The sequence below is a fragment of the Phasianus colchicus genome, chromosome 1 (genome assembly GCF_987193195.1).
Source record: "Phasianus colchicus chromosome 1, bPhaCol1.hap1.1, whole genome shotgun sequence".
NCBI lineage: Eukaryota > Metazoa > Chordata > Aves > Galliformes > Phasianidae > Phasianus > Phasianus colchicus.
Window position 1 is genome coordinate 106,624,873 of NC_143436.1, and position 22,785 is coordinate 106,647,657.

General features: G+C 41.1%; 2 protein-coding genes across 2 annotated transcripts; one reads left to right on the forward strand and one right to left on the reverse strand.

Annotated features, from left to right (window-relative positions):
* Positions 1–275: 275 nt before the first annotated feature.
* Positions 276–6,641, reverse strand: MIS18A (MIS18 kinetochore protein A). The gene is made up of 5 exons (XM_031612605.2): positions 5,120–6,641; positions 4,980–5,046; positions 4,721–4,843; positions 3,024–3,117; positions 276–2,925 (listed from the first exon to the last, which is right to left on the reverse strand). Exons 1-5 carry the CDS (start codon positions 5,367–5,369, stop codon positions 2,845–2,847), a joined length of 615 nt encoding a protein of 204 aa, XP_031468465.1. The 5' UTR covers positions 5,370–6,641; the 3' UTR covers positions 276–2,844.
* A 5-nt stretch (positions 6,642–6,646) lies between these two features.
* MRAP (melanocortin 2 receptor accessory protein) lies at positions 6,647–19,396 on the forward strand. Its single transcript, XM_090121824.1, is given in 4 exon segments — positions 6,647–7,043; positions 11,500–11,599; positions 18,844–18,923; positions 18,955–19,396. Coding segments are annotated over 4 exon segments (396 nt in total). The 5' UTR covers positions 6,647–6,937; the 3' UTR covers positions 19,065–19,396.
* The last annotated feature ends 3,389 nt before the right edge of the window (positions 19,397–22,785 follow it).

Consider the following 22,785-nt stretch of genomic DNA (forward strand, 5'->3'; position numbering starts at 1 on the left):
GTTTCTGACCTGCTCACTTTACTGGACAGATCTATTCCCTACGATATGGTTCAGCTTTCTGTTCCCTGTTCTTCCCTTCAAACACAGCTTATAGTAACTTCAGTCTCATCTAAGCTAATTCCTAGCTTTCATCTTTCTTAAACATACCAAGATCTTTTAGCATATGCGTTACAGCTTTTGTGTGACACTTTTTTTCTTCAATCAACAATTCCATGAAGTACTTACTGTTGCCCCACTCATCCCTTTCCTCCGAGTGAATTCCATAAACACAAAGATTTACTTGTTACTCTTTTTATTACCAAATTACAAAACATGTCTCAAAGTTTGAATCAGGGATACTAAAACCTCAGTTTTTAACCTCCAGAAGACATGCATTTTGCATTACTTTCCCTCACTTAAGAGCATACAGAGAGCTATGAAGTACTGTTGCACACACACTAAATACTAACTGCATGCAGGGTAAAAGTTACCACTAAACAAGGCAGTACATTCTGTCCCATTGCACAGTCTGCAAGGTGCCTGGGATAAGTAAACGTACCAGAGAGCATGCAGAACCCCCCCGAGTTAAACTACCCTGTTCAAAGGTTGAAACTGAGCATAGGAGGAACTACCACCAGTAACAGAGACTGCTTATTAAGCGAGAAGCAATACCTTTTACATGTGACTCTATGCCTGTTTATCATGTTGGCACATTAGAACTTTATTACTAACTTCATTGTTTAGGGAACAACTACAGCTTTTATTAACATTTAACAACTATTCAAACATATCACAGTAGACAATTCTATATTTAAACAAACAAGCAATCAATCTTCACCTAGTTAAGCACTCCAGATAACAACTCCCAATTGAACTCCACTGCAAAAATAAAGATTATTTCATATACACCCCCGAACACACACATTTCCCCACGCAGATGTACATAGCTCTTTGTATGAAATTTATTCCAAATTTAGCCTGCTCATTGCACACCTTAGCAAAGCAGCAGCTTGCAACTCTTGAGAGCATAGACCTATTTTAAGTGTCTGTATGCTGAAGTGCTAGAGCTCCCACCTACAATATGCTGAAAGACACTAAATATACAATGTAGCCAAAGGCAGGTAGTTTATAAAAGATGAAAAACTGTTTCTTGTCTTAGTTTACTGTTATTTAACACATTTAAAAAATGTGTTACCTATGTTTCACAGCAGAAACTAATCTGGGCTATATGATCACTTCTGCCTGCAATTTGAGGGACCTACTGGTGGCATTTTACTTTTCTGATTCCTCCAGCAGCAGGTGTTTTTTCTCTTAGTAGCTAAATAAGATGGATGGTTATGAAATGTGCTTACCATAAGATAAGCAAGCATCTCTTATTTTTAATGATTGCTTATAGAGACACATTTGAATCCCGCTACACATAGTAGCAATAAAGAGTATTAGCACCTGTACCCTAAATATCACTGAAGAAACTCAGGTGATGAACCTGTTTAGGGAATAGCTCTGAACAACAACTAGCTGCCCTCAAATATTTAATGGAGGAACATGTCTACAGACGCTCCTTGCAGCCAGTAAACTTGGCTCTCTGAATCTAGAGTAGAATTAAAATTGTTACATGTATGTTTAATGTAATTAAACACAAGGGTCTACTTGGAAACCTTGTCAAGGTTGACAACCATTAGGTTACTCAGTCTGTTACCCCCAACACACTTGGAATTCAGACAGAATAAGTAGATAATACCTCAGCAGCTATGCACGTAATGGTGTTTTAGTTGCTTGAACATGAAAGACTACAAGACAACTACAGCAGGCCAAACTGCACGCTACTTTAAAACAAAATGATAGATAAAGAAAAGGAGAAGAGGAGGTGGGGAGGGTGCAGCAGAAAATAAGAGAGCTCTCGGGAGAAATAGTAGTTACCAGTAGGAAGAACAGTGGGAAAATTCATTCCAAGCTTCTAGAGACTGCTTAAAAATTAGTAGTAATACAATTAAATAGCATTGGGCAAAGGAATGCAGATTCCATTCCGTTTCCATCAGAAATCAAAAGATTTTTCCCTTACACAATTATTGCTTGCTTTGATTCATTGGGAAAAAAAACCCACAATGCTTGGAAGACTAACATATAGTAAACCCTAACACAAAGATCTACATGTTAACAACAAAATATTGACAGAAGTTTCCTAAACAGCACAGAATTCTTTGTTCAAATATGCACCTAACTTTGATTAAAAGGTGTGCTGCTACTAGCCTTGTTTATTCTCCTCTTTGAGGCTGTTACACACATGACTCTCAATATTGCACAGAAAGCCATTGTAGCTGATGCTTTTAAAGCCTTTATAGTTATTTCATTTTAGCCTTGAGCTTGCAAAAAAATAGTTACTGTGATACTTCTGTCCAAATAGCTCAAATAACAGCCATGGGGACAAAAAAGTGACATATTTTGCTCCTTCAACAGAAGTCGTGGGGTGGGGTGGTGGTTTTTTTGTTTGTTTTTGTGTTTTTCCCCTAATTGGTTTAGGAAAGAGATACAAACTCAGTTCAGCAGATATTAAACCGCAGGAAAACGAGGAGATAAGACCTTTGCTTTCCAAGGTAAAAAAAAAAAAAATTAAATATTTATATATAAACAAGAAATCTACAGAAACGTTATTTTTTAGAAGTCTTTTTCTTCTCAGGGTATTCTTTTAAGACAAAAAGGGAACTCCTCATCTGTGACAAAGACTCAGTAGCTGGCATTGTCCTACTTCAGCACAAGCTGCCCACGTCTTTCAGATCTTCATGCAGCTTGTAAAAATATTCCCACAGATTCCAGAGTTTCTCATACATCAATCTCCAGCACTTATTTTACACACAGAATTTTCTTTCAAGCTTTACTGTGAAGAGAATCAATTCTTGATTCAACAGTAGCCAGTCTTGCCTCCAGAGCATTTAGTATGGTGTTTGCCTGTGAAGTAAACGGGGAAAGATACTTGGTTAGAAACAGATGTACAATATAAGGAACAAGCACAGATATCATTGAAACAATGCAAGATTAAACATTACCCTTTTTAGTGCTTCTTCCAAGGCAGCTCGACTTTCAAGAGTTAAAGGTTCCTCATCAGTAACAGCCTGCTTTTCTGAGGATCCTAGAATGTAACTGATATGCTACAGTTTAGATGATGTACTTTTCACTCTGAAGGCAAAAGAACACCTCTATGATTCATCCACCACTCTTGATAAGATTGCAATTAATACACTAGCACACTCAAAGCACTATTTCAGCAACAACAACACAACCCTATCTTTACTAATCTTGCAAATGAGCTGTATGGTGGAACTTAAACAGCTTTGAGCTCTAAACAACCAAGATGTCACTGCTTTATACAAATTGAAACTCCTGATGTCAGTCATGTTCTGGTGCTACAGGATACAATGGAAATATATTCAGACATTGAGATTAGTGTAGCGCTAGCTGGGAGAACTAGATATCATCACTACTGCAAGACAATACCACTTTGCAGCCCTATCATGGTCTTCCAGAGACTTTTACTGCCATTGAAAAACAAAGTACTTAGCTGTGTAAAGAGGAAAAAACTTTCAGAATAAGAAGGAAAAACATCCACGTAGGTACAGCAGAACAGGCTAAAAACCGTTTGGAGGTGGTGCTCAGGGTCATGATTTAGTGGAGGGTTGTTAGGATAGTATGGTTAGGTTGTGGTTGGACTTGATAATCTTTAAGGTCTTTTCCAACACGAGCAATTCTATTATTCTATGATTCATAAAAAAGCAGAAACATTAAAACTAGACCACATGAAGTAACAGTAGCTAAGATCTCTAGTCTGGATACTTTAAATCTTCCACAGAACCTTTAAGATTGCTCTTAAGCAATCTTTTAAAATAAACTTTTGAAAGAACTCTGATGTTGTGACTTAACAACATCCTGAAACATTGAAGAACAGTTTAAGACCAGTTTCAAGTGCAATAAACCAGATAAAACCAATATAATGCAGACCGTCATTTTCTAGAAAGCTTTTGTTCATAAAACTGAACACGTACTCTTACTTAACTGTTTTAAGATTTATTTTTACCTGCTTCATAAGGAAGAGGAATATCAGCCCATACAGACCTCTAAGTTCTGTGCAAACTCCTGTGTTCTTTGCTTATTAAGTGCATTTCTATTAGACTGAAGCCAGATACATCTGGTGTTATCTATGACTGTAGACAGACAGCAGGCTGCAGGTATGACCCATCACTAAAGGCTCATTTTCTGTTGTCTAAAGCAGAACACATGTATACTCTTCTGAGAAATTGAGAAAGAACATTTTTGTTGTTCCAGCTATTGGCCACAAAGATGATGAAGGGCCTGGACCATTTCTCTTGTGGGGAAAGGCTGAGAAACCTAGGACTACTCAAGCCTGGAGAAGAGAACTCTGAGGGGATCAATCTCATCAAAGCTTATAAATATCTAAAAGGCAGAGCCAAGCAGTTGGGCACCACTGGAAAGAGCCTGGCCCTATCAGGAGGGCAAGGGGCACAAACTGGAGAACAGGATGTTCCATACAAACATGAGAAAAAGCTTCTTACTGTGAGGGTGACAGACTACTAGAATGAACTGCCCAGAGGGGCTGTGGAGCCTTCTCCAGAGATACTCAAAAGCTGTCTATTATAGGGAACTTGCTCAGACCGTTCGCAACAACATCCCTTGATACGGTGTCTGGAGGGTGAGGTTAACCTGGTAGCAACACAGATTCTGTCTTTACCTTTCAATCGCACCAACGTTGAAACAAAACAAATCCCTCTTGTAGTCGAGATGTTTTGGGGTGCATCTGTAGATACTGCCAAGTGTCAATGAGCAGCCAGAGCAGAAAAACGTCTCTACCATGCTTTAGAAAAAAAGCAAAACAAAACAAAACCAACAATACAAGGAACAAAGAGAAAAACCACTCCTCCCCACCCTTATTAAATGTATATACTTATATATATATGTATTTTATCTACTGTGGTTTTAAGAGCGCTCACCATCCGCACTCTCCAGGCCTCTTGGACAGCTTCTGCTCCTTGTCCACCGACACGTTGCTGGAGGCACCTGCACAGAGGCAAAGTTGACTAAGGGCCCCCAACAGCCGCCGTGCGGGACAGGCCGTGGGAGCGGCACTCACTGCGCAGAAGAATGCACTCCGCCTCCTCGTCGTTGGCCACCCAGCTCAGCGTATCGCCCACGGGCCGCTTGCAACCGCCGCACAGGAACACCATGGGCAAATTCTCGTCGTTTTCCTCTTCCTCCTCCTTCCCGTTCGCCCGCGGCCGCTCCACCGGCAACGCCTCTCGCGGGATGGTCGCCTCTAGCAACGACAAAGACGAATCCAGCCCTACCGCACCACCTGACAACGGATACAGCAAACCCGCCATCGCCTTCAAACTGCCCGCGGCGGAACCGGAAGCGGTCCGATACGTTACGTCCGTGGGGCGGAGTTCCGTGCGTGGCCACGCCCCCCAGCGTAGATACGCTCCTAGCGTAGCAGGAGGCGGAGTTCGGTTTGTGGCTGCGCACCCAGCGTAGATACGCTCCTAGCGTAGCAGGGGGCGGGGTTCGGTTTGTGGCTGCGCACCCAGCGTAGATACGTTCCTAGCGTAGACATAGGTGGTGGCGGGTTTTGTTTCAGCGGTGGTTTGCCTCAACGCCCTGCCGCCGTCACGCTTGCAGGAGCGCCTTAGGAGGGGTTTGGATTGCCGTAGCGCTTAGGAGGCAAAGAGCAGGTGGCGATAGGTGGTTTCGAGGCCGTTTTTAACCAAACTGGTGCTTTGTGTGCTGTGCCCAGGCACCTTACTCGTGGTTGGAATGGTGCCTTGCTGAGCCCTGTCTTTGCACTGCGAGCTGTGGGGTGCAAGCCCTGGCTTCCCCAGCCACCAAACACCCTGAAGGCTTTAGGGATGCAGCCAAAAGCCAGCTGAGGGCCTGCTGTCCTTGCTGTGAGAGCAGTTTCCATTCTGCTAGGCTCAGTTAAGCACGCAATAGGTATCCACTTGTTCCTCAGACCTTCAGATGACTCTGTCTGTATCGTGGCTGGGAGGCTGCCCTTCCATGCATTGCCTTTGGGGTGCAGGGAACGAGGAAGCAGCAAAGCAAAATGCAGACCATAAAATCATGAAGGCTGGAAAAGACCTCTAAGATCACCCAGTCCAACCATCAGCCCACCCTCACCATGCCCACTGCCCACGTCCCTCAGTGCCACATCCACACGGCTCCTGAACGTCTCCAGGGATGGTGACTGCACCACCTCCCTGGGCAGCCTGTTGCCTGCCTTTCAGTAAAGTATTTCCTAATATCCAACCTAAACCACCCCTGGCACAACTTGAGGCCATCTCCTCTCATCACTGTTACCTTGGAGAAGGGGCTGTCTCCCAGCTCACCACAGCCTCTTTTCAAGTGGTTGTAGATAGCTCCCCTGACCTTCTCCAGACTGAACAACCCCAGTGCCCTCAGCCACTCCCTGATGTGATTTATTCTCCAGACTTTTCATCGGCTTTGTTGCATCCTCTGTCTATGATGCATTTTGTCAGGTGCTTGCCCCCCTCCTTTATGTCAGTAGAAAGAGATTTCCTTCAGCCTGGCTGTTTCCAGTAGCTCCAGAGAACGCTTCATTGCAGCTGGTCTCTCAGAGAGAAGGGTTTGTGACACATCTGGCATCTGTCCATCCCATTCTTAGCTTACTTGGCATCCATCTCAGCTCTGATATGCTGTGGAATAATGTAACTGCCCACCGGGAAGCAAGGGTTACGTTTAAAGGCTGTTACTACTTATCTGCTAGGCATTAATATTCATTTTTGCTCAACCCTTTTTAGTACCAAGGCAGTCCTTGAGCCACAGGACTCCAGAGTGATTTACATAGGCATCAGTTACGCAGTCTCTTTCTGAGGGCGCTCAAGCACAATGAAAAAGGTATTTGGTTGAAGCTGATTTAAAATGCACTACTGACATGGCCAACAGAACAAACTCATCTGAGTACTTCTGGTCTTATGAATATTACTGGGATTACATAGATCCAATTCCAGTAGATGGAAGGAAGTTGAAAGTTAATAAATGTAAGTATTGTAGTGTAGTAGGTAGTTTATCTAATACAGGAAAAATGAGCGGGCAAAATGTTGCATAGCTTGTCTTACTGACTTATCTTTCTTTGTGACTAAGACCATAATGGGTTAAGCGTGCAAGGTTTGTATGGATGGGTGTCTGTGTGCCAAACTGTCTTTCCTTGACTATGTTCTAATAGCAGTTATTGCTAATAATGAAACTCTTTGATTTATCTTACAATACTTGAAACTGTAAGACTTCTGATATTAACTTTTATTTAGAAGGACTGACTTTTTACCATTGCTGAGTGTAAACCTAATGACATGCAGATCTGTAGGTTTGGGGTGTTAGCTACTTGCCTGCTACTCTTAGAAAAGTTGTGTGAATGAGCAAAGTTCTGTTGTAAGACTATCATGCTTTCAGCTTAGGACATATAGCTTATGTTACAACTGATAAATATTTAAAACCATGGTAAAGGAAGGGGTTTGATTCTGCTAGCCAAGAACAATAAGCTGAAAATACATTCTGTGAGTTTTCCTCTTGTGGTTTACTGCTACTGAATTGTAAGATGAAGTAATATACATTATCAACACAGTGCCTTATTGCTATGGAAGCTGAGTCTGCTGAGAAGTTATTTGCAAAGTATGTAATGTGAAACAGCATTCTCCAAATTCAGCCATGGGCAGTTAATTCCCTTTCACACTTGGTTTTGCACAATGACACAGAGATGTACTTTTATGGTTACTTAAGTTGTTAAGACTTTTTTTTTTTTCTAATGCAACTGCACTAGTTTGGTTTTACTACAGTAAAATCACAGTTATGTTATGAGGGATTAACTTAACCTGATACAGCTGGAAGGGTGGATGAAGATCAAGGGAGAAGAGACGGGCATGTTTGAACTGCCTCAGCTATGGGCAGCCGTGGCATTATTAGTCTCTGGTTTACTGAAGACAACTGCAACTATACAGGTATGGTTTCAGGAACTAAAATAGCTTTCTCCAACGTTATTACAGTGATCTGGTCTGTAGGAAAAATATGATATACTTTCAAAATATTTTCAAGACAGTGCCTTCCTAATATGCAAAGGTTGAATTGGAGAGTGTGCACAAGGAGCATTCAGACCACCCTGCTCAGGCACTTAATTCAGATCAGTATGCAAGGAGCTTCGTGTTCTTATGAGAGCAAGAATAAGACAAGAGAGCAGAGTTTTATTCTGCGCTGCCTCTAGAAGAGCTTTTCTGCCAACTCTAATGAGCCTAGGTTTACTGCCTCCAACTTTAGGTAACCAAGAGCAACACACCTAAAAGAAGATGTAAATATCCACAGCCTTCCATATATAAAATCCCACTCCAGAATACTGCAGAGCAACATTTGGTGCTGCTGGGAGCAGGCAGGTTGTGAGCAGCTTTACACCACTTATCTAAATCTCTTAATTTGAAAGTTAAAGCAAATAATGTCCAGTAAATTCTACCAGGGAACCCCTTACACGCTTCTGTGAGAAGATGTTTCCCCTCTGAAATTCACTGATAGTTTCTTGGGGATCATTGCCACATACCTTGTTTGAGTGTTCATGAGTGATCTCAAGCCTTATTTCAGTTTAAAACAAACAAACAAAAAAACACACAACAGAGTAAATCAATCTTTTAGTGATTTTTTTTTTTCCCTATTTCTTCTCTTACCCTAAAGATACAGAGAAGTCTAATACTTTTCAGGTCTCTTTATATTCTGTGCAGGTGACTTAAGTGGTCATACTTTTTGTATATGCATCGGATCTTCTGTTCCTTTGGTAACTTCAACTCACTGATCAAATAATAAAGGAGTGGAGGCTTCAACGATATAAAATGCCTGCAAATTCCTGTAGCAGCTGGTTAAATAATGGAGGAATAATATTATGAGTGAAGAAATTTACTGACAAAAAAAGCTTTAAGAAGAGATCGTGCCCTGTTAGGCACCAAGAAAACCCCCTTTGGCCTCAGCTGTGGGAAACAAATCTGCAGGAAACCAGTCTTCTGTATGTCAGCTGCCCATCTTCCAGGCAAAGAGGAAAAAGAAAGATGCAAACTTACAGTGTGAGATTTACTTACTTTTCCCCATCTGCAGAGCAATGTTAAGGCAGTCTGTGTTCCCTGGGGCAGCTGTTTATGTAACAGATCACTGGGCAGTGCACTAAAATGGGATTCTGCTCCATGATTTGTGTCTTTAAAAAGCCCATATTGGCTGTATCAATTTCCAGATTAAAAATGTTGGGTTTGGTTTCCTGATGAGCAGGAAAGTTAAATTGTCCAGTCGCTGGGTTTTTTTTTGGGTTTCCTATAAGAATAGATGTTTTTCCATGTCAGCAGCCTAGAAGGAATGGACTCTGCGTCATACTAGAACTTTTATTCTTCCTTCTCCAAATGCCAGTGGGAAAACAAGCTATAAAGAAAATAGCAAGGGAAATAATTCCACAGCTGCTTAGTTTTTTCCTTGCTTTGAATAAAAGGACTGCTAAGGCAGTGAATATATTTTATAGGTTTTCCTGTCTTTATACAATATTTACATTCTTTTACTTTCAAAAGCAACTGCTGGGATTATTGTCTTCATGTGCTTGGAACTATGTAAACAAATCAGATTCAGCAAGTTCTTGCCCTTTGTGCAGAAGATGAAATGTGATAATTTCCCCTTAGATAGGGGCTTGTAGAGCTGTAAATATTCTTAAATTGGCAAAATATATGATATCTCTAGAATCAAAATAAGTGCTATATTCAGAGGTTCCAGGGGACCTCTGCTGATTGACTGCAATGGGACTTGAGCATTTGTTCAGGTGCCTTGCTGAATCAGCCCTAATGAACTATACATTCGTCATAACCCCTGGGATGGGATTATAGCTCCTATAGCTCTCTAATTCGGTCTTGCCTTATTTTTTTTATTTAATGTAAAACAGACCTGAATCTCTGCACTTTCTCCTCTGTCATGTGGCCTGTTCCCGAAGCATGGTGAGAACTTGCTTGTCTCATGAAAATGGATCTAAATCCAGCTATGAAGTCATGTTCTTGCTTTCTATTAATAGCATCATGCACGTCTACCCATTTTGTATGAAAATAATACAGGGCTTAATTGACCCACAAACGAACAGGCTGTTCAAAAACATATACACATGCATATAGAAGGTGACTATAAAAGTTAGCAATAAAAGAGATTTCTATAGGTTGCTAAAATATGTTGTCCCAGTTCAGGAAGAATCTTAATTGCAGGACTGTAAAAACAGTCAGGAAGTTTCTGTTTATCCCTCATGAGTTCCCGTGAGATCTGGAACAAATTTGATAAGCTTCAGTGAATTCCATGAATTGTACTAGCGGCTCTTAAAGATGAAACTAAAATATCTCTGATATGGAATGTTATAAATCCATGCTTTTCATTTCTCTCCATGTGGCTTTGACCACTTAAACATCAAGTTTTTCATCATATCTCCAGTTCTCCCCTGAGGAGTTGAGACTGGCAGTAGCACCCAGCCACTGTCTCATATAATAACTTTTGTGAGAGTAGGCCAGAATACTGACCCATCCATTTTCATTTACCATCCTTTGAATTAAAGCTCAGTAACAGGTTTGTTGCTTTTGTTTTTTGTTTTGTTTTGTTTTTTACCAGAGGAAGAATAAAATAAACTGATGTCCCAGTAGCCGTTTTGTACATTCTCATTTCTCAGTAGCCCAGCCAAAACTCAGCTCTCTGGTAAGATTCCTGCTGGGTCAGCTCTAGCTGAAGGTATAAAGGACCTGGAGTAATTCCCTGTAATCTCTTTGTGGCTCTGATGACAACACGTTCTGAACTTTTTCACAAAGAAACACCTCATCAAATATATTGGGCCTGTTTCAAAGAACATGAATGTTTTTTGTCCTCTGAGATAGAAGATTTATTTTATCCTGGTCAATATTTGTCTCTGGAGTCAATGACCCTTCTTTTTCACCTTAGTCTAAGTGAGAAGCCAGTGATGAGTTCAGAGCATTTCTCGACTTGTGCCCTGCCCAACACCCAACGTTTTCGAGGCTTTATCTGGGAAGTTCACTTCTGCACTGATCCCAGGAAGGAGCATTTATGACACAGTGACCAAATGTGCTGCTGGGGCAGAAGTGGATTCATCCCATCTAACAGCAAGCTCATAAATGAGGCAGTCATTTCAGCAGCACTGTAACCTTACATCATAGAAGACGAGCTTCCTTTGTCCTCCAAACAATTCTTGAGCTCCGTTTCCACTCTTGAAGCCCTGTGGTCACTCAGATCAGGAATGGGATCATCTTTTTTTTTTTTCTTTTTCTTTTTTCCCTTTCATTAATTAAGACTTTTAACAAATTTGCACTCAGATTCCCCTCTCTCAAGGGTTTAGTTAAATTAATTCAGTGGCATACCTTTCTTACCAATCATAAACTGTGTTGTTGTTTTGTTTGTATTTGCCATGTCACCGGTGACAGAATTATTGTGTTGTGTTCACAGACTCTATTGTCATAGCCTTTTGGGTTGGACTTGCTGCCTTTGTGATGTTTCTTTTCCTTATTTTGCTTTACATGTCCCGCTCTGGATCAAATCCAATAAGGTAAGTACAATGAGAGGTAAAAGAGCTAAGTGTGATAAAATAATCTGCATGAAACTTTTATTCGCTGCTTCAGAGGATCCAGCAGTTACATTCAGCATTTACAACTGCACGCTGAGATGATGATGCTTACTTAGGATTGGGTTAGAGTGTGTCTCAACCAACCACTGTTCACTGTTTCTATTAATCACCTGCACTAAAATATGAAGTAATAACTATTGCCAATGCCAAAAACATAGGGGAATAATGAAGCACAAGGGTAGGCAGAGCAGTCTGTTCTGCACTTTGTGTTTGCAAAAAAACCATATTTTTCTTATGTTAGCTATCAAGGTTGTATCTTATTAAATAAGAGTGTCTGTACATGCAGAGTGGGGGAGTACCTCATGTAAACCATACTGAGGAGGAATGAGAAATCATGGTGTTAAAGTAGGTGAACATGAGCCCCCAAAGCAGTTCTCCAAGACTTGCTCAAATTAAAAGAAACTTACTAGTGAGATCACAAAAGTAATATTATGTGTGGCATTACTTAGAGCTTTCAAAAAATGCTGTACTTATGTTAGAATGGACTCTTTAAAAGGAGGTTTAAAGAAATAGGGAAGAATCAGGAAAAAAAAATTGTACAGTGCATCGTACAGCGAGAGCAATAAACTGAAATCAGTTTGTTTCTCAAGGAACAGAGGCTCAAAGGTGCTTATTCTGAACTAGCTTAGAACCTCAGAACTCTAGTGACCAGTTGGAGAGGCACATCATAACAATCAGATGCCAAAGTATTTTACTAAAATGTAATGGCTGGAAGCTGATGCTACTCAAACTAAGATGTACTACATAATTTATGTAAGGATAACCATTCACTGAAATAATTTCTGTTAAGTGGGTCATGATTAATTCTTTTTTTACTCAGTGACTTAACATTTTAATAACATGCAGTTGTATTCATCCCAAAATTACTGTGAGGAGTCTACGGTCTAGCATTCTATGGTCTGTTATGCAGAAGCTTCTTTCTCACCTAAAATATGTGAGTGGCTTATACTCTAAATATTTTTAAGTTCTTGCTGTTTAAACTAACTCTGTGAGGCTACTGATGTGTATAACTGCCTGAAGATCTGGGCTTATTTTTTATTCTGTTCTTGTTTGGCAAATCCTGGCAATAGTCTGACAGTGCCTTTTTTCTCAAAGGTGGCCCATATCTGAACTGCTGTCCTTTAGCATAATAAGCTCTTGGTAAAACTATAATATGCTTAGTCAGAGGCAGTATTAATCAGTTGGAAGTGGAGTTGTAAAATCAAAGACTTGTTAAGGTTGATAAAGACCATTAAGATCATTAAGTCCAACCATCAACCCATGACCACCATGCCCACTAAGTGACTTCAAACACCTGCCAACCACAACCCTGTAGCATTCACCACACCAGTCAGCTTAGGAGCGATACAACATGGTAAAACTGGGTTTTCTGCTGGGCCAGAGTCTCCTGGAATTAGCCTCATGTCATTTTCCTAGTAATTAATGCTTTCAAGCGTGATTCTGTTACTCATGTCTTTCTAAATATAAATTTCAGTAGGGAAATATTCACCATTAGGAAGACAGTTGGGTTTCAGAGAGTAGGCCACTAAAGCATAACAGCATTTTCAGGTTCAGAAAGTATACAGTACATATAGCACTACAGAAAAACGTCTAGATCTACAGAAAGAGATTCTAAATCAGCATGTTAGTGTCATCCAGGTTATTTTTACAGCTGGGCTTAACAAAACAGGACAGTACCTTTCAGTGGCAGACGGGTGGATTAACTAATCTGCTTTAGACTATTTCTACCTGAAACCCTTGTGACTGAAAAGAGAGGCTGAATAAATACCTAATTGTAAACAGATACATTTGCAGTCCTGTAAGCAATTATTGACCCTGTCCAGTGAAGAGCAGAGCAGGTGCTGTACAGGTACCTGTAGTGGATATGCCTGTAGAAAATGCAGTGCTTGCTGATGTGCAGCACTCACATGTTGGTTGAATGGGAGCACAGTTCTAACACTTTGTCATTTTGAACTTTGTCTAAGGACAGGTTTCTGTTTGCAGCTTTCTACACTTGGCTTACTTTGTTTGCTACTAGGTTTTTGTTGTTTTTTTTTTTTTTTTTTTTTTCCTGGCAAACATGTTTTATGTAAACAAGGATGCATTTGCCCACTGTTCCACCTAATCTGATCAGGACAGAGAAAATTCAGCTCAGCACATTAGGGAGAGGTTCAAGATTAGGTCACAAACAAGTGGAGGGAATATCGTGGCATAAAAAAGGAGCAGTAATAGCCTAATTTATTTGCACCCTGAGGCCCCTGGCATGCCCACAAAAAGTAACAACGACAATAAAAAAGGCAACTTGCCCAAATAAACCACAAAGCAAGAAGCAAGCTAATAATACAAGAAATATATGGAAATGAACATAACATTATAGGGTAACATTAATTTACTGTTCCTGGAAAAAACTGGCAGAAGTCTATATACATGAATAGCTCAGTGTATTTGGAAAATTAAAACAAGTGTTAGTTGTTTGTTTTTTAATCACTTTATATTATGTTATTTAATGAAACGCCTTAAAAATATCCATATTCATCCTCAATATGTTCAATTTTGCTGTTAAAAGACCTGCTGTGAGCAAGGCAATCTGGCAGTGTTTTGTGGGAAACCCCAGAGTCATTAATGGAAAGCAGTATTGGATGTTAAGTTTTAAATCATCCTGTCTCATCATTTTTCTAGGCTTGAAACATACTGAGAAAAATATTTTTAGGACTGAACAGAGTAGTCAGCCTCCCCTCTCCCCCCAAAACTTGCTCTTTTGGATTGAGTTCCACTTGTTTTCTAACTGCCTGCTCCAATTACACTTCTCTTAACTCCAGCAGTAAAACACAGTGAATTGCTGTTCTTCTTATTAGCTTGCACCATCTTCTCCTTTCTTCTCCTTTTTATATAATCTCTCAATTTTCCTTTGCATGAAGATCAACTAATATCTATACTGAATTCTCCTTTCTTTTGCCATGATAATTGTGATGCATTCACCTAACAAATGTAGATGTGCGTCACTGGTCAAGGCTGGAGAACTTTTACCTTCACTGTTTCTGTGCTCATCTCTCTCTCTGTCAAACCCAGGGGCATATAGGACAGTATGTTCTGTTTCAGCTTGCTCAATTGCTTGGTGAAACACTGTGCTTTCAAGTCTGACTGTTCACAAGAGCATATCTTCTTGCTGTCACTCATCTTCACCTGACTGTCAGGCATACCTCTGCTGCTGTAATTCAGCTGCCTTTATGGTCAGCTGGATCTTTGTGGGGTCCCTGGAGATTACATTTGGCCTTGTATAATACAGATGATATCTCTTGTATAACAGTGATTGCATCTGTTTCACCACTGTGTACACTGATGTCTATTATGTTGGCAAGGCTATGACATCTGCCATGGTATAGTCTGCTGATTTTTTGCTGCATATCCATACAGAGGAGAAGTCAAAGCGTCTTTTGAAAGACACTTTCGAAATAACTAGATTTACTTATTCCACAGCATAATCTTCAGATGCTCAAAGGCCCTGGACTCAAAGCCGTGGTCTAATTGCATCACACTCACTCTGCAATACAAAGTATTTGGTGCCAAATCAGATGAGAGAATTCAGGAAGGGGGGGAGGGTTACTGCATACAAGAGAGCTTCAGCAAGGAATCCATGCCCCAGTCCCTTTTGTAACCATTATGCTGGCCCTACAGGAAAGAAAAAAGGGTTTGAGGCATGGCACCAATTATTTCAAACCCATTAGCATGCCAAGGCATTCACCACAGTGTTGTAATCAAGAGCCAGTATTAACATCCACATCAACAATCTTTCTTACCATCCAAAATAATAGAGAAAACAAGGTTTGGTGGCTGGAGACAGTTCCCATTGGAGACTGGCACTTCATGCGGTGGAATGGAGGCATGGAATCAGCCTTACCAAGCCATCCCATTTTCCCATGCATTACACTGGAGGTCATGCATTCCTGACAGCTTGACAGACTGCTGTGAACATCTAAGATCTTCAGACTTTGCCTATCTGACAGTATAATGTAGGGAGGGGGAAAAAAGGAAAGAAAAAAAAGAAAAAAGGAAGGTCCGCACAGTCTCTAACAAGTGACTCTGGACTCCTTGGCAGCATGAGCCTTTTTGATGTCTGACAGATTTTTTTGCAGTAAGAAACACTATTCAATGTTTAGACATTTTTCCCAATTACACCCAATTTTTGCCCAATATTTCTGGGACACGTGGTAACAAAGTTTCAGAATCCTGACTGCCAGACAGCCTTGTGTGACTTGGCTTTGGAACCCTTGTTCTGCAGCCAGCTTTCACCTCTGTTTGCAGGTGAGGGTTTCCTGCATGGACAGGCAGATAACTGCTGATTTGGTGGACAGTCTGTACAACGTCCATGTGCTCTTTCAGTTTTCTGCTGCATCCAGATAATTGCAACAGCTGCTTCATTCCTGGAACTTGGGAACTAATTTGAATATTTGACAAGTCCAGGATCAATAGCAATATCCTAGATCTCACATGAGGGTAGACAACTGAGGCCTTTTTTTTTTTTTTTTTTTTAATCTTCAAGATTGTAATATTCATTAGTGAACAACAAATTAACCATATATATATCCTACAATAACAAAAAGCACCTATTCCTGTACACAAAGGTAGCAGATTTGATAGTCTAAGCACTAGTTCATATTCTTCCTGATGTCAGTAAGAAGTGTCATAGCTCTACTTTGCCATGCCTTGTCTTTGGGAAGAGGAGCTTACTGCACTATACTACTTACTGTAGTAAGAAGATCACTGTGAGAGGTACTTTCCTGACTAAGCAGGCAATGCTTTCAGGTAGCTGTTCATATTCCCTGTTTTTTTCGGGCCTCTGGTTTCAAGTCTTTCAGGCCTGCATCATTAAGAGAACCTTCTACATTGGCAGAACCTATGTTGGCAGATTCAGGCTGGATATTAGGAAATACTACTTCTCTGAAAGGGTGGTTAGGCACTGGAATGGGCTGCCCAGGGAGGTGGTGGAGTCCCCTTCCCTGGAGGTGTTCAAGGAACGTTTGGATGTTGTGTTGAGGGATATGGTTTAGCGAGAACCATTGGTGATAGGTGGATGGTTGGACTGGATGATCTTATAGGTCTTTTCCAACCTTAGTGATTCTGTGATTCTGTGATTCTCCTCATTTGTTGTTAAAACAGTTAGCTATGAACTGTCAGAACCTGTTACAAGTCTTCCATCATCACAGCTCAAATCACACGGTCTTCACAAAAAGCTGTTCTCACTCCTGTCATCTACAGGGTGACGGTTGGGAACCTTTTGGCAGGCTTCATGTCATTGGAGTCCCATGACTGGGTCATGCACTGAAAAACTGTAGGGGAAACTGAAATACCGTTTGCTAAATGTGAGTTTAGAACTTGTCTCCCCCTAGTGGCTGCTGCTCAGACTTTCTTGGGTGGGCTGTGCAGTAAGATGCACTTCTGAGTTGCTGGGAAGTAGGCTGCATTGGCATTAAGATGCTCACCAGTGCTTTCTGAAGGCCCTCCTAGTTCTTGCCCTTTCTCTTAGAAACCAAAATGATGGGAATTTTTATTTTCAAAATATTAAACCGTTTTTAATGACAAAAACTCTTCCTACTTGACTGGGGAGACACTTAAAGGTATCAAGTCAGAAGAGTGAAATAACTCTTGACCAGTGCATTCGAGTAGTGTCCTAAAACCAACTGTGTCATCCACGCCCACACTGTCTGTTCCGAGAGTGCCAGGTGTCCAGTCCAGTCCCTCGCTGCCAACGGATATAAACCACAACTGATGGGTGGGAGGAGATCTGGGAGTGCTGCCTACTGAAAGCAGGGAGGCAGGCTCCTCTAAATTGTATTCTCCTGAAGAAATGAAATCGGATGTCTCACTGTTCCCATCTTTCTATAAAACCATACTGTCTGGAATTATTTTTTGTTGGTGTCCCTTGAAAAACTTGTTCAGTTTTATCTTATCTTTGTTTTAATTCCATGACTTTGCCTGGGGCTGAGGTCAGTTACACTGGCTTCTAGTGACCTGGCTTGACCAGTTCACTCACTTTGAGTACTGGAACATTAGAGACTTTCCAGTCTCATCATATTTCCTCACTGTTCCAAGGATGGTTAAAGATTAACAAGAGCCATCCAGAGTTCTCCTCAGACAGACTGCAGGTCTCTGGAATGCAAGTTCTCCCGCTGGTGTAAAAATTTGGATAGCTAGCTGATGATACTTAGCTACTTAATGGACTGGAAAGGAAGCATCCTGTTTTGGTAAGAGTATTTTTGTCTTGTTTCTGTCAAATGGAGAAGAAAAATCTCTTGAATGTGCCTGCATAATAGCAAGGATAATCCCAAGTCTGCTTGCCTCCATCCTGTGGTGGACCTGTTGCTGAGACTTGGAGATTTTATTTATTTTTCCATTACCATTAAGCAGAATCATTGCTGTGTTAGCTTTGTCAGGCACAGATGTTTTTCATTAATTAATTATAAATTTGATGTTACCAAATTAATATTTCCCTTCCTTCAAATTACTCCAAACAATTGTTTCCCTTTTCATCCCATTAATTTCATCTTGCATTTTAAGTTTTGTTATGTTCATCTGACCGCTGATACAAATGTGGCTTTTAGTCAAAGACCTCTCCTTTTTTTTGCCTGTGAATCTGTGGCACCAGTGCATTAATAAGACTTTTCAAAAAGTTTCCTTTTTCTTTCACACTTTTGGGGCACATTTTTCTTGCCAATATAATTTTCCTTTCTCCCTTTAAAGCCCTAAGGATAGAATGGTAGTTAGGACCATCATCTTGTGTTATGCCATACTCAGTGGAATTTGCTGCTTTTAGGCCTGGGCTTATCTGTCATATCTTTTTTTAAGGGTGAATTTTGGGAAGCTGCTGGGAGGAGGGAATGGGGAAGAAGAGGCAGGGTGAACTCAGCTGTTCTCCTGTCATCACCCCATCCAACTCTCAACTATTTTTTTCCAGCAGAATCATAGGTCTTTGTTTATGTACACTGAACATTTCCAGCTGCCCTTGTCCAACATGCTCTTTCTTGCTCAGATCCCCATCCTCTCCTCAGACTGTCATTCCCAATGCCAGTGCCAGGGGGTCTCTCCCAGATACCATGCATCCCTCTCGCTCTTGTCCCCAGCATTAGTGACTATCTCTCTTGTACACTTGCTCACATTCACACATCAGTCCTGACCCCTTTCTTTCCCAGGAGTGCTGATGGCAGATCCCTTTGCCCTTGCTGCAGAACGAGTCATAGCAGTGTTTCTAGTTTACTTTTTAAAAATGCAGGTGGAGAACCATGCCTTGGATTGGACTGAAGGACAGCCATGATTGGGTTGGACAGAAGGTCTCATTATGAGCAGGAGTGTTCACCAGGCGTGGCCCACAGCTCACTATTTTGCTGTTGATCATTACCAGCTAAGGACATAATTCTCACAGTGGATGAAGAAAACTGAAATTCAGAAGCATCTCTCATGCTGGACTCAATGTATTTGTGTTGGAAGAACCACCTTCTACATTTTTTAAAACTTTCTAAATGTACTTGTTTATGAAACTGCTGCTATCTGTCTTTCAAACAGTAGTCCTGGTACCAATACATTTTTCCTTTCCACACGTTACAGACAGGTGGTCGTAAGGAACCGGGTAGAAGAAGGCAGTTCCAACAGCGAGCAGCCTCACTGTGACAATCTCAGCAGTCCATTCCCAGATTTGGTTGCTCCTGGAACACCCAGCTGCCTTCCAGATGACAGTAGCATTCATGGAAGTATCTCAGCCTGAGTTAAAACCAGTGAAACAGAATCAGCAGGACAGTCCACCTGGCTGTGGAAACAATTAGTACATTAGACTGCAGCTGAATTAGTTCAGGAAAAGAACAACGAAGACCAAACCTGACAAATTCTGGATGCCTAGAATGAAGAACTGCCTGCCATATTTGAGCAGCATTGCTGGAGTTGCCTGATTAGAACAACATTTTAGACTGTGGTGATGATGATGACTGCAAAATCTCTCAGTAAAGATTCCAACTCTTCTCTCAGTTATGTCGTGCAAAATGTTTGCTGCCTGTTGAGTAATTCTCATTAACAGGCACTTGGCTGAGAGCAGATCTACTCCTCCAGCAGAAAGAATATATCAGTTACTCTTTGTGTTCTCTGAAGCACACTGAGTCCTGTTATTCTCGGGGATATTTCTGCAGAAGCAATTTTCCCTGAGTTTTCTTGCTGTGAAAGAAAGCAGCATCACATATATTGGGCAGCATAAACAATATTGTTTAGATGTATTGTTTAGACAATATTGTGAGAGCCTCAGTGACACATCTATTTCTAGCTTTGTCCTCAGATCACAATCTCATCAGCAACATCTTAGTGACATCTCCATTTGGTCATCCTCTCAAAAGTAAGCAACAATGGCAAGTATAACATCAGCAATAAAACTTTGCTTTTGGAAGGGTTACAACTTGCTTCACTGATTTAAAGCTCAGCAATTCCCTCAGGGATAGAATTTTCTTTTTTTGCAAAAGTAAATATTTGGTTTACTTAAAAATCACTGCTTAGCTAGAACAGCCTTTAAAAAAGCTACTAGCAGCACTAAATATTTCAAGTGAGTGTGTCTTACTGAAGAAACTCATTAGCTTTACCCATTGCCCAGAAACAGTTTTGCCACAAATAGCCAATCACCTTTTGCTTTCATTCTGAAATGGTAAGTGGAAAAGAAACATGAAGACTGGACAGATTTGAAAAGGTATCTGTAAGTTACTCAGGCTTTAGAAGAAGTGTGTTTATCATGTTTTATACCAAAGGAAAATGCTGTCAAAACCACAAAAGCAACAATTATTTCTGCACAAATTATTTGTTTTCAGCTGGGGCTGAAAAATATTCCAGCAGAATCTAGAGTCATCTGTGAGGGCCACAGAAGCTTTTCCATGAGGTGGAGAGGACAAGTTTAGCTCTGCTTGAGCAGAGGAGGAAAGGGCACACACTCCCAACCCTTCAGCTCTCTCCACCTTTCCTTGGCCCTGGAGTGTCATGAAAGCCAGACAGAACCAGACAGAGGCCCAAGAGAGTGTGAAAAACCCTTAGAGCTACAGTAAATTGTGTGAGTAGGATTGCAGAGTCAGTAAGGCAGTGATAGTTGGAGTAGAAAAAGGACTGTGTAACTAATTGCTTGTCTGAGGACAACACAGAATTCATTTGAAACTTGAGGAAAAAATAGTAGTTCCACCTCACCAAGCAGGCAACAGGGACTCCTACAGTGAACCAGTGGCAGAGCAGCTCTATGCTGCATATGGGGGATGTGGGTATGTAGGGTTGTGTTAACAAAGCCTTAAACCCAAGAGACAGACCAAACCACAAAGTATGTATTTGTAGTTGTATTGTTTTTTAAAATTTCATAAATCTCTGAGATAAACTCTTCTGAAGCTTGCTTTTTGAGCAAATTGACTACCGCTGGTATTGGGCTTGGCATCCTATCAAGGCTTCAAGTCTGTTGAGTCATGGATACACAGAGAAAATGAGGAAACACCACAGGAACAAAGAAAGAACATGGACAGAGATGTATCAGAGAGCTGAAGCTTTCCTTCAGCCAATCCAGATGATCACAGCAGCCTTTCCCACCTGTCAGATAATTTACCATTTGCTAGAGCTGAAGTAGTTCCCTCAGAAGACGTAAATGAACGTTTGTGGCAAAGGCCAGACTGGTTTTCATTGACAACAAAGCTCCTGCTGCCTTAAAAGGGGTGAGAATTTCACCTGTGTGGCACCAGCTGTCCCACTGCAAATTGTGTCCACACTCAGACTCCTCTGTAGCCTACAGCATCCATGCCCTGTTGAAACGTTGCACCCATCAGCCAACAAAGCGCAACCCAAAGCAGCTCATGCTGTTGGTTCAAAGACATAAAACTGCCATAAAAACATTATTCCTCAAGTGTGACATCACTACACCTCACTCACACTGCTTGAAGTCCTTCCAACACATCAGACGTATTGTGTACCAGCAGCCCATCGTGGGGCTGAGATTCACTTCACAACTCAAGAAGACCACCTGCACTCAAACCTGCTGGTGCCTACCATACACCCCATACTTCAGGAAGCAATATATTCTTTGGAGCCGTTGACTTTGCTGACTATCTGTGCATTTTAGGAGAAAGGCCCAAAAGATCTGACCTTGCAATGAGGGCAGGCCGCTGGGCCTGCTGCAATACACCCTTAAGTTTCATGCGCTCATGTGATTCTCATCACAAGGACAACAGCAAAACAATTGACTCATGTTAAACTGTAGAAACTCCTTGTTTTAAAATATAGGCTCATCTAGGGGACAAATTTTCCACTTCTGAATCCTTTCCATAATTTATTCCATTCAAGCTTAACTTCTGAAGATAATGACTCACCGTTTAATTTATTGACATTCATTCTGAATATGTTGGCAGCAATTCACACACACAGATCACTCAACTGCTAGCCAACTGTGTGGGGCTTTTTTTTAAAGATATTTGACCATTATTCCCAGAAAAACTTCATAATAATCTCTTAATTGCTCCATTATTAGACTATATTGAAGCTCGCAGCAGCAGTGAGAGACAGAGCCATTTTTAGAAGTTCCCACATGCAGAGCTGCATCTCTTTACTGAGAATCACAGTATGGTAGGGGTTGGAATGGGCTTCTGGAGACCATCAAGTCCAACCCCTGCTAAAGCAGGTTCCCTACAGTAGATTGCACAGGAAAGTGTCCGGGCAGGTCTTGAATATCCCCAGAGAAGGCATGACCTCTCTATTTTTTACTTTACAGGCCAGTAGCTTTAACTTGTTAGATTGTTCGCATTACTTTTGTTTCCAAAACAACCATTTATAAATGAAAACATGTATGAGCAATGCTCTCCTCCAGCCTTGAATATTTTGGTATTAACAATATTGGAGAGAACAACAAAACAATAAAACCAGGAAGACATTAATCACAACTGAGCCATTCTGAATGCTTAAGGCCATCAGAAAACCATTACTTCAGGATGCACCCTTAGTGGGGATTCATATGCATGTAGTTAGCCTGCAGTACACGTGTTGCTGCAAAGAAAGCATACCAGCATATTTGCAGCTGCAGTCTCCTCGTGTTACTTTCCACTTCTGCAGTACCTTGTAGCTCATCAGCTAAAGCAAGTATA